General features: G+C 44.4%; 1 protein-coding gene across 2 annotated transcripts in view; it reads right to left on the bottom strand.

The window, feature by feature from the left end:
• CUNH6orf58 (chromosome unknown C6orf58 homolog) overlaps nt 1-15,197 on the bottom strand; it is a 93,051-nt gene extending 77,854 nt beyond the window's left edge. For both annotated transcript variants that reach the window (XM_073575778.1, XM_073575779.1), the window contains exon 1: nt 14,808-15,197. In XM_073575778.1, the coding sequence (XP_073431879.1) occupies nt 14,808-15,120 (313 nt within the window). In that variant the 5' untranslated portion in view covers nt 15,121-15,197. The remainder of the gene's footprint in view (nt 1-14,807) is intronic.
• Nucleotides 15,198-16,745: the final 1,548 nt, after the last annotated feature.

Below are 16,745 nucleotides of genomic sequence, written 5' to 3'. Positions count from 1 at the left end.
ACTTTAAACCTTTCTGGGACACGAATAAGCATTTAGTACTGGAAAAAAAAGCAATATTTTAGCTTTAAAATTAATTTATCATTAAGACCCTGACATGCCAAAAAACTAGAAACCCCTCCAATTGTCCTCATTTTGGAAACTACACCTCTCAAAGAATTCCTCTAAGAGTGTAGTGAGCATTTTAAAAAAAGGTATTTCACAGAATTGTATAACATTGGGCTGTTAAAATGAAAAATTACATTTTTCCACAAAAACATTGTACTAAACCCAAGGCTTTTAATTTTCAAAAGGTCTAATAGGAGAAAATATGTTAGGCAATTTCTTCTGAGTATGACAATTTCCCATATGTGATCAGAAACTACTTTTCAGGCAAAGTGCAGAGCTCAGGGAAGGAGCGCCATATTGGAGTGCAGCTTGGCCTGGAATAGTGTGTGGGTGTAAGAAGGGTACCTTTTTTGTGCTGGGTCTGGAACTGTCATGGCTGTCTCCTCTGTTGTCCGTGGGAAGTTTAAGAGACCAGACCAATCATTGTAGGTGGAAATAGGGGGTGTGGCTAAGCGCTTACAGACTCAGCGCATGCGAAAATGGGCAGACTTGGTGGGAAGAGACAATGTGCAGCAGGGGGACATGAATGATCCGGCCCTCGAGCATCAATATAGCGCAGGCCCGAGCTCAAACTTCCCCGCCACCGCTGACAGAGACTGTGCCCGTTGATCACCACAAAGCGAGGTGTTGAACGTTCAGGGCTAGTGAGTACTGCGTGCTGCCAGAGAGAGACCAGATGCAGGACTGCCATTGGCGCCCTGATTCATCAATGTATATCTTCCGGGCCACATTGGGCTGAGACAGTGCCGTACCCCACACTCCTCCAGCCACATCAGTATATGGACTAGGGGCTCAGCGGAAGTCAACAGAGACCAACCACTGCTGCCAGAAAATGGATCATCGTTACCTACAGGACCACATCGGATGAGCACCAAGTCAGCCATTGTTGGTGCCATCACTTGCTTCAGGGCTACCACATCTTGATAAACGTCTGACAGGATAAGTTAACCCCCCAAGAACTGTTAATACCTTTTTCACTGTTCTTTAACCCCTGCATACTATCTATATTTTGAACTGCCTACCCAACTCCCTTGTTAACCTTTTACCTCCCTGCATGGAGTATCTCAGTGTTAATTAAAATTGTTAACCCTTGCACTGTCTCCTGTCCGTCACTGCATCCCGCAATCTGCTCACACTTGGCGTAGTTGGCAGGATGCAGTCTACAGGCACAGAGGGGACACACACCAAGCACATACCAAAAAGGCAGAGGAAGTTAACCCACACATGACCAGGTCAGGAAAAAGGCAACAGGTGGCAAAACCCGACCAGGATCATGACAGTACCCTACTCTCAACGTGGGACACCGGACCCCAGGTTTCCCGGAAAACAAGCATGAAAGGCTCGGACCAACCGGTCTGCATGGACCAAACGTGTTGGAACCAACCCATGACCGTTCCTCAGGACCGTAACCCTTCCAATAAAACAGGTACTGGAGTGAACAGCAGGGCTTATGAGAATCCACAACCCGTTCTACTTCATATTCAGTCTGACCATCCACCAAGACAGGTGGCGGATGAGGCAGAGATTCACCCGAGAAAGACACCAATAGCTTCAAGAGAGCCTTATGGAACACATTGGTGATCCACATTGATGGAGGCAGGCGCAAGCGAAAGGCCGCAGGATTGACCACCTCTAAAATCTCGTAAGGGCCAGTAAACTTAGGACCCAACTTAGCAGAAGGAACCTTCAACTTTATATTCTTGATAGATAACCATACCTTATCTCCTACCCGAAATTCCGGCCCCAACGACCGTTGTTTAACCTCCAAAAACTTAAATTTGCCCTGAGCCTCCCCAATGTTCCTCTGGACCTCCCTCAAAAACTCCCCCAATCACTGAATAGCCAAATCAGTCCCTGGACACCCCGAATCCAGCTGGGAAAACTCACAAAAATTAGGGTGAAAACCATAATTACAAAAGAATGGGGAGGTAACAGTGGACTGATTGATATGATTATTAAATGCAAATTCTGCCACCGGCAGCAAAGAGCACCAATCATCCTGCTGAGACATGGAAGACACCGCAAAATTTGCTCCAGAGACTGATTGGTCCTCTCAGTCTTGCCGTTGGTCTCAGGATGGGTCAAACTAATACCCAGCCTTTTACAAAAAGCCCTCCAGAACTTGGATACAAATTGCACCCCTTGATCAGAAACCACACTCATAGGCACACCATGCAATCACACAAAATGCTCAACAAACAACCTGGATAATGTCTCAACATTAGGCAATCCTGCCAAAGGTACAAAATGTGCTAAATCTGTCCACCATCACCCAGATCACAGTTTTACCATTAGAAAGGGGAAAATCGGTGATAAAATCCATGGATAGATGAGTCCAAGATCTATCTGGAATTGGTAGTGGCACCAATTCCCCATTCAGCAGATTATGGGAGCTTTTAGCAAGTCCACACGTATCACAGGAAGATACAAATACAGCAACATCAGAAGCCAAGGAGGACCACCATAACAGTTTAGCAATGGCTCTACGAGTGGCCGAAATTCAAGGATGCCCACTAAGAGCAGAGTCATGGAACTCCCAGAGCACTCTCAACCAATATTGGACTGGTATAAAGAGCTTATTATCAGGCACAGATGGAGGAGCAAGAGATTGGGCCTCTCGAATCTCCTGCTCCAATGCTGAGGAAATCCTAGCCACAACCACACCATGCTGAAGAACGGAGGAAGGAGGTTCGGGAGGTGATATAGGGTCCAAGCTGCGAGATAAGGTGTCAGCCTTCACATTCTTGGAACCAGGCCTAAAAGTGATAGAAAACTGAAACTGTGAAAAAAAAGGCGACCACGTCGCCTGTCTCGGTGTCAAACGCTTGGCAGACTCAATGTATAACTGGTTCTTGTGGTCCATGATTACCGTGATCCGATGGACAGCCCCCTCCAAAAAATGCTTCCAATCTTTAAAAGCCAGTTTAATGGCTAGTAACTCTCGGTTACCTACATCATAATTCCTTTCAGCAGGAGAAAGCTTCTTAGAAAAGAAAGCACAGAGTCTTAAATTGGTAAAAATGGTGGGTCCCTGGGACAACACTGACCCCACCTCCAAGGCGTCCACTCCAACCATAAACGGTTCAGACTGATCAGGTTGGATTAATACAGGGGCAGACATAATACATTCCATTAAGGATGTAAACGCCGCTATAGCTGGAGCTGACCAATTTTTTATGTCAGCCACCTTGCGAGTTAAATCACTGAGATGTTTGACTACCTGAGAAAATCCCTTAATAAATTTCCGGTAATAATTAGCACACCCCAAAAAACGCTGGAGACCCTTAAGATCCCTGGATTGTACCCAATCTACAATAGCCTGTACCTTTCTAGGGTCCATATGAAACCCTTCAGCAGACAAAATGAAACCCAGAAAGGACAGCTCCTGAGCAAAAAATGAATATTTTTCTGCTTTAGCAATGTGAGAGCTCTCCCGAAGCCTCTGGAGAACGGCATGAAGATGACTCATGTGAGCCTGTTTATCAGCAGAGTATACAAGGAGGTCATCCAGGTAAACCACCATGAAACACCCATTAAAATCAGAAAAAACATGGTTAATAAAATTCTGGAAAACTGCAGGTGCATTAGTAAGACCAAAGGGCATAACTAAATTCTCAACCAAACCCTCAGAGGTGAGAAATGCAGTTTTCCACTGATCCCCTTCCCACATACAGATCAGATTATATGCTCCCCTGAGGTCCAACTTAGAAAACCACCTGGCCCCAGACAATTGCTTGCACAAATCACGAATAAGTGGAAGGTGGTAAGTATTCATCACAGTAATTTTATTTAATTCTCGAAAATTGAGGCATGAGCGTAAACCACCATCTTTTTTCTTTATAAAAAAGAACCCAGCTGCCACAGGAGAAACAGATATACTCATTCATAGCTGCTCAGGGCCAGAGAGGTTGTACAAATGGGTTTTGGGCAATTTGACTCCCGGGGCAAAGTTAACAGTACAATCAAATGGGCGGTGTGGTGGTAGAACCTCAGCCTCCTTTTCAGAGAATACATTCCCAAAATACTTCAGGTACTCCAGATACCCTCCAGACAGATGTCACAGATACAGTAATACGGCAACCTTCAGAACAATAGGGACCCCATTTCATAATTTCCCGAGACTCCCAGTCAATGACCGGGTTGTGTAATTGTAACCAGGGAAACCCCAACACCAGTCCCGCAGGAAGATTGTCCAGGACAAAGCATGAAATGCGTTCCTTATGTAAGGACCCCACCTTGAGGATAAATTCCTCAGAGACGAATTTAACAGCATTGTTAGTGAGAGGTGTTTCATCAATGGCAACAATATTAATGGGGGTTTCCAACCTAACTGTCCCTAATCGGCCATGCGGTCGGCAACCCAAGCGCCAAAGTCGGGTTTCGCCAAATGCTTGCACGTGACTTTTTTCAGCCAATGAGAGAAGCGGAGCGTAGCTGGAGTGGGGGAGAGAGAGAGAGAGAAGAGAGAGAAGAGAGAGAGATTTTGTCGCTTCTAGGGTTAAAATTCATGCCAGGTGTGTTTACAGTCCTCCACTCACTGCCGACTTTTCTCCCCATTGACTTGCATTAGGTTTCGTGTTTCACGACTTTTCCCTATAGTCGGCCGATTTCGTTCGACTCGACTTTTGAGAAAGTCGGGTTTCATGAAACCCGACTCGACCCTAAAAATGGCAAAGTCGCTCATCTCTAGTCCTAAGGCCTCAAAAAACCTATCCACCGACCTACATTCAGGGGTAGTAGGGGGTTAAGAGAAAACCCAGGACTGAGGACCCTCCCTGAGTAAGGATATAATTATCCCCATCTGCCGACTCTCATCACCAGAGGATTGGGGTATGAGGGAAAATAACAATTTGCAACTCTCCCGGAATGTACAGAACTTGTCCTTCTCACCAGAGAAGGTGTCAGTGTGACGACTTCTCGAGTGGACCCTCTGGGTCTTGGCACCAACCCACCCAGTGCGAGCTGACCTAGTGAGGACCACCCGCTATACAGGAAGTGTCAGGGGCAGACCCAAGGGGGTAAAGTACCACACCACAACTGCTGGAACAAGGTTGCTGGCTCACAGGAGAAACAAGTGTGTCTAGTAGGGGGTGCAACAGGGAATGTGCAGAGTACAAGAGTGTACAAAGTGTGGACACAGGGGCACGCAGGGTATAGGACAGTACAGGGCGAGTGTATGGGAGTACAGAAGGTGCTGGACAATACAGGGAGTGCCCTAGATACTGGATAGTGCAAGGCAAGTATTTTACGGGAGCACGTATGGCGTGCACTTACAAGCACGCCCGGGAATGGGCAAAACAGGGCGCGTGCAAGGGAGCACACCAGAGAACAAGGCTAAACAGAGCGCATGCTGGGAAGCACACCAGAGTACAGGGTTAAGCTGATCGCATGCTGGGAAGCACGCCTGAGTGCAAGGCAAGACAGAGGGTGTTCGAAGAAGCACGACAGTAAGACAGAACTAGAGCAGAGCACAATTAGAGAAGCACGACAGGGCACAGTACAGGAGCCGTGCTAGGGAGCACGGCAGATCAGAGTGCAGGAACCAAGCATGTGCTAGGAAGCACGGCAAGGCAGAGTAAAGGAACGGAGTGTGTGCTAGGAAGCACGGCAGAGCACAAGGTAGAGGACCCGAATACAGGGCGTAGCCAAGCAAGGACAAAACAGACCAAGCCAGGAAGCACAATAATCAGGCACTTACAATACGAAAAGGTAGCCTGATATAGGGCAAGAGCACAGGGACTTCCGGATCAGGTCCTCCAGAACAATAGAAATGGCATAGCTGCAATCAGAGCTGAGCAGAGCGGAGCGGCCGCAGCACTGGAAGTGGTGACATCAGGCGCGGAGTCCCTGCCCCAGGTAAGAGTGGTGTGACACGTGGCGTGACAGTCAGGAAGCTTGACTGAGGGTTCGGGAAAGAGTAGTGCAACATCATCAGAGTCACCAGGCTTACTGACAGAATGAGGAGTGGTACCTTGTATGATTTTTACAGTATCCGCCAGCTCTCTCTGCAGTAGACTGTGGGACATGGCTAGGGTCCTATGCTCCACCGACAACACCTGCATCATCTGCGTTAAGCTGGACATTTGATCTACCATGGTACAGAGCGGATCCATGACAAGGAGGGGAGAGGGAAAAAAAACAATGAAAAACCCCTATGAATTTTTCAGTCAGTTATAATGTCACGAAGCCGTAGCGCAGATGCGTGCAACCCCCTCTGAAAGGGTGATAACGTGGAGTAAAGATTGCACACACTCACTCGGGCCTGGGGTGCAGTCGCCACTAGTTTGCAGAAGAAGTGTCAGACTACCCGAGTCGGTAATGGACAGGAAATGCAGTACCAGAGGGAAGCAGCAATACGCAAAGTCAGAAGCAAGCCAAAGAAGTCAGAGCAGGTCGAGAACAGGAGCGCCAAGATGATAAGCCACTAGACAGGTCAGGAAACTAGCCGAGTCATACACCATGGGGTCAAAGCACGGATAGTAAATACTAAGTCATGGCGGGATACCGTGTGAGGACAGACACGAGAACTTGGCAAAGGGCAAAGGACAAATCAGGGTGTAACAGGGTCAGCCGCTCTAGCTGGAGGCAGGAACCATAACTGACACAGCCTGCCAGCGACGGCGGGAGAAATAGCCAAACACACACCAAAGAGAGGCAGAGGAACTTAACCATCACATGACCAGGCTGGGAATAAGGCAACAGGTGGCAAAACCCAACCTGGATAAAGACAGCCTGTATATTGTAGTAACCAGTACGTTGTAGTGCCCATGCATTGTGCCCAGCTCATGCTTCTGGAGACATGCTGTTAGGAGTGGCGGAAGGCACTAAATAAAAAATATAACTAAAGTGCCTTCGCTGCTCGGGGTCCACCTTGCGGAAGATGGAAAAACTGCAGCTAGTAGATGCAGAGCACTATGGCGGTAATGTGCACAGGGTTTAACTGCACCCAATGTGCACTGAAGCAAGCTCTGTTATACTCACAGAGCTGCAGGCAAAAGCATATACAAAAAGCTGAGTCTGTTCAGGGTCACAGAGCTTCAGCGACGCAGACACGGTATTCAGAGTCACAGGAGTAGCCTTAGACAACAGGACTACTCCGTCTAGACCTACCGTTAAATAAGGTGCGAGGCGTCGCACCAGCGGACGCAGAGATAAGCTGCAACTGCAGCGCGGCAAGAACTGAGCCGCTGGTAAAGCGCTGCAATAACGCTGGCGCAATGCAGACGCTAGGCTGCTGAACAAGATGGAGCTTGGTGCGCTGGCGCTACTACTGGCAGGAACCAATCACTCACACAAGCGTATTATCAGAGGGAAGGGTGTTGTGAGTTCATTTTCTGGTCTACCAGTTGTGAGTTCTCCATCCAGGCTCCCTCTGGTGGTAACAGGAGGTAGTGAGGCTGATTTAATCAGTGGAGATATGCCACCTGATAAGGAGGATGACAATTTGACCTCAGGAATCTGAGACTGGATTTAAGACAGCCGACGCCCTATTCTGGTGCTGGTGATTCCTTCTGGCTTGTCAGGTCTTGGTTCTCAGCTCTGTTCCAGTCAGCTCAAGCTAAGTTTTTCTGCTAATGTTCACACTTGATTTTGTTGGTCTATTCAGTTTTCTGTGTGGTAGCCAGCCCTGGCTGGGGCTGTGCTGAATTTCCACTCTTATTTATCTGTATTTGCCAATTTGCTTTTTGTCCCTTATTAGATTGGCCTCTTTTTGCTCTGTCTCAGAATATTTCAGAGTGCTGATATAGTGGAGAAGTCTAGTGACTTCAGGGTTAATTTTGTTATCAGAAGTGTTGGACTTTTTTTTGTAGGGTTTTTGGCAAATTGCAGACAGTTTCTTTCCTTTCCTATCCTTTCTAGTTAGTTTGGGTCCCATCGTTTGCTCAGCCTATTTTCCTGCCTGTGTTTTTGTTTTCATCTTGTTTCACCGTCAATACATGTGTGGGGGCTGTCTTTCCTTTGGGGTCTGCTCTGGGGCAGTTAGTTTTCCACTTTTCTTGCTTTAGGCTTATTTAGTCCTCCAGCTGTGACGAAGCATCTAGGCTCATCGTAGGAACGCTCCACGGCTGCTGCTAGTTGTGTGGTTAGGATCAGGGATCTGCAATCTGCATAGTTACCAACCTCTCTGGTTTTCTGTGACTTAGCTTGCTTTACTTTTTCCTCCTCGGTGACCCATTCATAACAGAAGGGCATCCATCATCAAGCATACAGCAGCAAGTATGAAGAATACTAGCGCATGGCAGAACAGCCATGCACGCTTTTTATACCAAACGGGACCTTCCGGAAATCTCCAAGGCTCCAAGAGGAGCCAATAGGATTTGACTCAGGACCTGAGCACCTGACTCCCGAACTCCAATGGGAGCTCGTCCCATGAGCATGCTCAGTTAAGGGAACAAAGGACTTAGCCTCTGGAGAGAGTTGCCGCAAGGCACTCTCCTCTGCAATCTCCTCTGCAGCAGATGAAGCGCAGGAGACTGCAGAATGTAAGGGTCTAGATTTCAACATAGGAGAGGTAGAAATCTGACACCTAACACATGCAACCCATAATTTAAGTGGGCTATCCTCGCTACAGTAATGCCAAATATATGGACACTAATTGTGGGTTAGGCACGTTGTTGGGCTCAGAAGGGAGGGTGGATTTGAGACTGCAGAATTAGCTCTATTTGTTTTGGTAGGAAAAATGTCACTTTTCCAGAGCCTTTGTGTTATCGGGAATGTGGAAGCCTCTATATTAATATTAACAAATGACGGACCTGAGTGGGAACTTGTTTTTATGAGTTGAGTAAAAGCTTTTATTAGTGGCATTTTATGGTACAAAACATCTTGGATGAGTTCACATTTATCCTGTGCTCTACACTGAGCACTTACATCAGAGTTTGTAATTCTGCAAAATACGTGATTTGGATGAGGGATCCACTTACTAGTGAATCAACAGAGTTACTCTGGAATCTGTGTGGCTTCTGTTTGGCAACATCTGGAAATTTTGGCTGATCACACTTTTAAACATGCCTAAGAAGATGGACATTGATGGATCAAAGGCCAGAGTCTAAAATATTACCATCTGCCTCATTATAGGGAATCTTTAGTCTGAATTATGTATTTCATAGATTTACTGTCACAGGGTTACCGCGATGGAGCGGAGCCAGAAGACCGCAGCGTCTGGTTGCACCTATTCTGGTGCTGAGAAGAAGCACTTCTCTGTCTTATTAATCATGTTTATTTCTTCCGGCAGAACAGGGTTTAATCGGCCATGTTGGAAATCCCTGTTCTCAGCTGTGCTCGGTTAGCCACTCCTTTTCCCTATATAATCTGGGCTCTATTACTAATCTTTGTTAGAGTTAGCATTTTGCTGCACAGCTAAAGGAGGGATAGAAGCTGCTATGAGAAGGACTGCTGGAGAAGGTATAAGCAACTGTTGTTTTGTTTGTATGCTAGGTAATTCCTTATCTTTTCCTATTTCGGTTTCTACCCCTTCCTGCACACCCCGGTGGATTCCTCTGTTATATGTGAGTGAATATTTTGTGTGTGTGGAGATTTCAGTTACTCCTTGTCTTTGTTGCCCTGTTTGTTGGGTTGGTTTACTGCGGTGCACAGTAGCACCCCCTTCTTCCTGGGTGGGGGAAAAGAACAGAAGGAGGGCTATTTTAGGAGAGATGGCAAGGGTGGAGACCCCGGCGTCTTTACCATCTGAAGTATTCTATGGAACAGGGCGAGCTATGGTGTGCCCTATTGTTAGGTCCTGAAAAGGAGCCCCTGGTCCCAGGTCACCCAACAGCTGTGTTGTGACATTTACTTGGAAATCCCAGTATAAGCACTCAGCATAGAGTGCCAGATAAATGTGTGCTGAGCCTTACTGCGATCTTTGGGAGGCACAATAAACAAATCAACAGCAGGTCAAAAATTGGTTTTAGTTATTTTTTTATGCCGTTTTTCATGCAGTATAAGTGATTAGACTATTTTATTTTTTGGGTCAGAGCAATTACAGTGATACCACATTTATATTGTTTTTGTTACGTTTGGCTACAATCAAACACAAAAAAAGTTTTTGCATCCCAATATTTTGATAGCTATAATTTTTCCATATTTCTACCAACAGTCATGTGAGGGCTTGTTTTTTGCTGGACGAGTTGACGTTTTTATTGGTACCATTTTTGGGCATATGCAATTTTTTTATCGCTTTCTATTCTGATTTTTGGGAGGCAGAATGAAAAAGAAACAGCAATTTATTAATTGTTTTGGGGGCTATTTCTATGCTGTGCACTGTGTGGTAAAAGTGATAAGACAGCTTTATTATTCTGGTCAGTACGATTACAGAAATACCATATTTATTTTTTTTTATGTTTTGCTGCTTTTACACAATAAAAACGATTTTATAGAAAAAAAAAGGTTTTTGCATACCTGTACACAAAAAGAAATCCTCCAGATCAATCAATATGATTCCTTCAAACATACACAAAAGCCAATGAGAGCAAATGAAGGAGCAAGATAAAATCATATATCAAAATGTTTTTTATTAATTCTGATTAAAAATTTCAAATATACAACAACATGATAGATAGGATACCAACGAGCAGGGACAACAAAACACAATGAATCACACAGGATGTATGGCCCCAAAGGCTACAATATATCGAGGTATGCGTGTAAGAATAAAATGCATATATACCTAGCTAGCCCAGTTAGCATAAAAAGGATACATAACCACAAATAGCAGTAAGATAGAATGCCACCCATAAAAATGTATGGATAGCTGTGGCACCTATCAAAGGTAAATTAGACACCACCAGCGAAGTGCATACAAATTCAAAATATCCCTTAATCAAAAAACATCAGACACTGCTAAAGATATATAAAGGATATTACCTGCAGTCATGATGTAATGAGGGGCGACCATCTGTGAAGGAACACCTCGACGTGCATTTCACTGCGGCTTGCAGTTTTGTCAGGAGGTTATTACATCATGACTGCAGGTAATATCCTTTATATATCTTTAGCAGTGTCTGATGTTATCCCTGGCCACAGCCATCATAAATTTTTATTGGTGGCATTCTATCTTACTGCTATTTGTGGTTATGTATCCCTTTTTATGCTAACTGGGCTAGCTGGGTATATATGCGTTCTATACTTACAAGCATACCTCGATACCTCGATATATTGTAGCCTTTGGGGCCATACCTCCGGTGTGCTTCATTGTGTCTTGTTGTCCCTGCTCTTTGGTATCCTATCTATAATTTTGTTGTATATTTGAAATTTTTAGTCAGAATTAATAAAAATTTATACATTTTTATATATGATTTGATCTTTCTCCTTCATTTGCTCTCATTGACTTTTTTGCATTGCTGTATTCTGAGAGCTATATCTTTTTTCTTTTTCCGCTAATAAAGGCGTATGGCTGCTTTTTGCAGGACAAGATGACGTTTTCAGCTATAACAATTTTATTTCCATCTATTCTTGCTTTATTCCACATGGTTTCATGGGTATGATGAAAAAAGCATGGTCTTTTTCCACGCTATTTACAGCGTTCACTGAAGGGGTTAAGTTGTGTGCCATTTTTAAACATCAGATCGTTCTAGATACAGCAATACCAAAGATGCGTACTTTATTAGTTTTTTTTTGTTTTTACATAAATGTGTATTTATTCATGAAATATTTTTAGTTCTTTATCGTGGTTTTGTTTTTTGTTTTTTTTGTTTAAATTGATTTTTTTTTTACATTTTTCTGCCTTTTTACTTAAACCCCCTTTGGGACCTCAACTTTCATTAGTCTGATCACTGGTCTCATGCATTGCAATGTACCAGCACTGCAATGCATGAGACCTGTCAGATTACACTGGGTCTCACAGGCCCCTATGCCTAACACACCAGGAAGTCATTGTTTGACCTCCTGGTGCCATGGCAACCATGTGCTTCCCATGATTTTATCACAAGAGTTCTGATGGGGGTGAGAGAGAGAACCCCTCCCTCTTACATCCTTTTAAGTGCTGTGATTGTTATCGATTGTGGCATCTGGAGGTTTAATCAGCCAAGGGCGGTGTGGGCACTGGCCCTGGCTGTTACCACAGAAGCTTGGCTGTCAGCTGAGCCAAGATCCCCTTGGTGATCCTGTAGGGAAGTACTGATATTTCAGCACCTCTTCCTGATTGACTGACTGATTACAGCGATCTGAGAGCGGGGACTACTCAAATGGGTCCCTACATCTCTTATCTGCTGATCAGCTGGCAGTGACCGCTGCCAGCGCAGATCTGTCAAGGCAGTCTCACACGTCCAGATAATTCCGGTACCGGAAAAAATGGTACCAGAGCTATCCGTGTCCACATCAGGACGGCCGCCAGGAAAGAAGCGCTACAGTAAGCGCCGTTCCCCTGCGGCTCTTGCTGAACGTGGCTGTCATTCTCTCCTGCTCTGCCGGCAACAGCGAGCAGGAGAGAAAGAATGAATGAAAACCTGATGTGGGGTCCCCCTCAGTTTGAGAACCAACCTGGAAAAACTCACAGCTGGGGGCTGCTATTCTCAGGCTGGTAAGGGGCCATTGATCTTGGCCCCTCAGCCTAAAAACAGCAGCCCGTAGCTGCCCAGAAAAGGTGAATCTCTTATATGTGCCTATTCTGGAGCTTTGTCGGGTTCTTCCCACTTGCCCTGTAGTGGTGGCAAGAGGGGTTAATAAGGGGTTAATGTCATCTTGCTATTGTAGGATACCTATCCATTACTAATCCTAGAGTTATTCAAGGGTTAAATAAACACACACACAATAAGAACAAAGTATTTTAATGAAAGAAAACACTACACACAGTGTTTAAAGCTTTATTATACTCCTAATTCCATATTGACGACATTGTTCTCCTGTAAAAAATTATAAAATAAACCAACAATATCCATACCTCTCCGGCGAACAGTCACATCCCACAGCGTAAATCCATCTCGGGGGGGGGGGTTAATCAGTTTACAGCCAGAGCATTGCTAATGTGACCGCTCTGACTGTAAACTACTGGGGAATGAAGTAAAGCAGCGCGCACAGGCTCGGTGACGTCATCATTCATCACTGAGCCTGCGCGTAGCTTCTCATTCATTCCCCAGCAGTTTACAATCAGAGCGGCTGCATTAGCAGTGCTCCGCCTGTAAACTGATTAACCCCCCCAAGATGGATTTACGCCGTGGGACTTGACTGATCGCCGGAAAGGTATGTTATACTCCTAATCCCATAGCAGTGTATTCTATTATTAAAATACTTTGTTCTCATTGTGTGTTTGTTTATTTAACCCTTCAATAACTCTAGGATTAGTAATGGATAGGAGTCTTATTGACACGTCTCCATTACTAAGCCGGGCTTAATGTCACCTTACAATAGCAAGGTGACATTAACCCCTTATTAACCCCACTTGCCACCGCTACAGGGCAAGTGAGAAAAACCCAACAAAGCACCAGAATAGGCGCATCTAATACATGCGCCTTTTCTAGGCAGCGGCGGACTGCTGTTTTTAGGCGGGGGAGGCCAAGATCAATGGCTCCTTCCCAGCCTGAGAATAGCAGCCCCCAGATGTGAGCTTTGTTGGGTTGGTTCACAAACAGAGGGGGACCCCACATCGGGTTTCCATTCATTCTTTCTCTCCTGCTCACTGTTGCTGTCAGAGCAGGAGAGAAGAATGACATCTGCATTCAGTACCAGCCACCGGGGAACAGCGCTTACAGTAGCGCTACTTCCCCGGTGGCCATCCGTGAACACGGAGGACAATGTGAACTGTTCTCCGTGTGCACGTGTTCAGCACGTTTTGCGGACCATGCGCTCCCACAAACACTGACATGTCAGCGTGTTTTGCACACAGACTGTGTGTTCATGAAAACACGCTGACATGTGTAGAGAACCATTCATTATAATGTATCTACGTGTGTCAGTGTCTCCGGTACGTGACAAAACTGTCACTACAAGTACCGGAGCCACTGACGTGTGAAACTGGCCTCACTGTGTGTTTTCACATAGTGGTAGTTTAAATACATGATGGGTATAGCACATTATGATGCGGGAACTGGCACCTGCTCTTGACATACTATACCCATCAAGCAGCATTTAAGGGTTAAAGGGTTACTCCAGGGAAATAAAAAAAAAATTGGTACGGTCCCTGCCCTCAAACTAAAAAGATGAGATACCCAGTGTAGTTCTATTATCTTTATAATACCTGTAATTCAGTGTGACAGGAGCTGCTCTTCACTACTTCTCCCTCCCATCTGGGACATTACATCACACAGCAGTGTGAAGCACCCCTCTGTGAGTAACAGCCAGTCCAAAAAGAGATGTCATGGAGGGATGTGGCCTGCTCCCTGCTAGTAGCAGCCAGCCCCGTGATAATTACACTCTCTTTCATCTACTGGATACATTCCAAGCATACAAAATCAGAATGAGACATTGTAGAATCTGAAACATATTAGAGCAAGTTCAGTAAAATCTGAAATTCATTTAAAATCATTTAAACTTCATATTTAAACCAGAATAAAAATGTGCCCACATTGTTATATAGATAATAATCATTTATCAGCGTTATATCTGAATTTTATAAGATTATTAATTGAAGAGTTTGAATTTATTCCTCGAAAAGTATTATATAAAGCCACACAAGGCTATAAAGGTTTATGAAATGACATCACTTTGATATTCCAAGGCATATATAGAATGCTAGAATCTCGATAACCCTGTGATATGGATTACATTACCTGTAAGATACTGCCATCCATGTTGCAGAGGCAATCCCCAAAGTAGGTTCCTTGTGTTACCTGGCTCTTTCATATCCAAGTATGGTGCAGTGGCAGATAACATCATTTTATACACTGCCATCCTATGGAGATAATCCCAGGGATCGATAACAGCTGTGCCATTGTGATTGCTGAAATCATTCAGGCTCTCAGGAACAAGTTCCCACATGGGTGGATAGTGCTCATCGTTAGTGGACGCGTCAGGACTAGCACTGCCTAATGCCAGCACTGGCCACAGAAACAATAGCATAATCATCTCATGGAATATGGTCATGGTCAATGAGACATGTAAAACACACTGCTGTGTTTGTCGCCTTATAAAACCTGGATCATGAGGATCTGATTTTAGAATCTGTTGCTTTCCCGCTTATTGTAGACTGTAAATCAGACTTTGTACATGTAATCACCCTATATCCAAATATTTACTTTTTGAAAGAATTGTCTACAAGCCCAATTGCCCTCTCTCTGTTTGCTGGCTTATTAATGATGAACTTAACTGCAGGGAAGTGTACTACAAATACTTTTCCTAAAAGTACATCTTCTTATTCTGCAGAAGGTATAATGCATTTATGAAGAATTTATTGTGCATTCACCCAAAATTGACTTTAAAACTGGGTTCAGATTTAACATAGCACTTCATTCAACTGTAAACCCACTATGATTATAACCTTGAATTCTATGAATTTACGATTTGGAGAACAGGATGATGTTCGGATGCTGTATTCAAACATCTATTAAGAAGAAACTGCACAAATCCTATTGCGTGACATGCCTTTATTTTACACACACCTTAAACCTTTCTGGGACACGAACAAGCATTTAGTACTGGAAAAAAAGTAACATTTTAGCTTCAAAATTAATTTATCATTATGTTGGAATCTTTTTGAGTATTCCCTAACACAATTCAATTATCTGAATCACTAATGGAAATTATTATGGTATGTGGTACAATAAAGGGTGTTTTACTGGATGGGAGATACATTTCTCCCAGCAGATTAATGTTTGCCCGGGTTTTTCCCTAAAGACAGGCCCTGCGATGATGTCATGGTCACGTGATCAGCCGATGTGATTATCACAGCTGACACCCGGCACTATGTGACAGGGGCGGTCACGGACTGCCCCCGACATGTTAACCCCTGGCACACTGCGATCAAACACAATCGCAGTGTACCATGGGTTTAGGGAAGCATCAGCCTGGTAGGGGGCTCCCTCTGTGCTTACCTGAGACCCCCACAGCAGCGCAATGTGCAGCACTGCTGCAGGGGTCTCCTTCCCTGCAGGTCCCCAGATCCAAAATGGTGGCGGGGACCTGCAGAGCGCAGCCACAAGGAAGCCTTCTGCACTGCCTGTGACAGATCGCTGATCTGTCACAGCGATCTGTAATGTGACAGATCAGTGATCTGTCACATGCCAGTTATGTCCCCCCTGGGACATTGTAATAAAGTTAAAAAAAAAGTGTAAAAATAATTTATAAAAAATCACTAAATAAATGTAAAAAAAAATATCCCCTAATAAATTCATTTTTTGGAAATAAAAAAAATAAAACAATAAAAGTACACATATTTGGTATTGCTGCGTCCGTAACGACCCGCCCTATAACACTGTCCCACTGGTTAACCCCTTTATTGAACCCCTTAAAAAATAAAAAACGAAGCAAAAAATAAAGCTTTATCATCATACTGCCAAACAAAAAGTGCTAAAAGGTGGATATAAATAACCATGGTACTGCTGAAAAGGTCATCTTGTCCCGCAAAAAATGAGCCACCACACAGCGTCATCAGCAAAAAAATAAAAAAGTTATAGCTCACAGAATAAAGCGATGCAAAAATAATTATTTTTTATATAAAATTGTTTTCATTGCATAAAAGCGCCAAAACATAAAAAAAAGACATAAATGAG

Source organism: Dendrobates tinctorius, unplaced genomic scaffold (genome assembly GCF_039654945.1).
Source record: "Dendrobates tinctorius isolate UK_male_01 unplaced genomic scaffold, ASM3965494v1 ptg000046l, whole genome shotgun sequence".
In the NCBI taxonomy this organism is placed as follows: Eukaryota; Metazoa; Chordata; class Amphibia; order Anura; family Dendrobatidae; genus Dendrobates; species Dendrobates tinctorius.
Note: the sequence above shows the minus strand (reverse complement) of the source record. Positions and strands in the feature narration are given on the sequence as shown.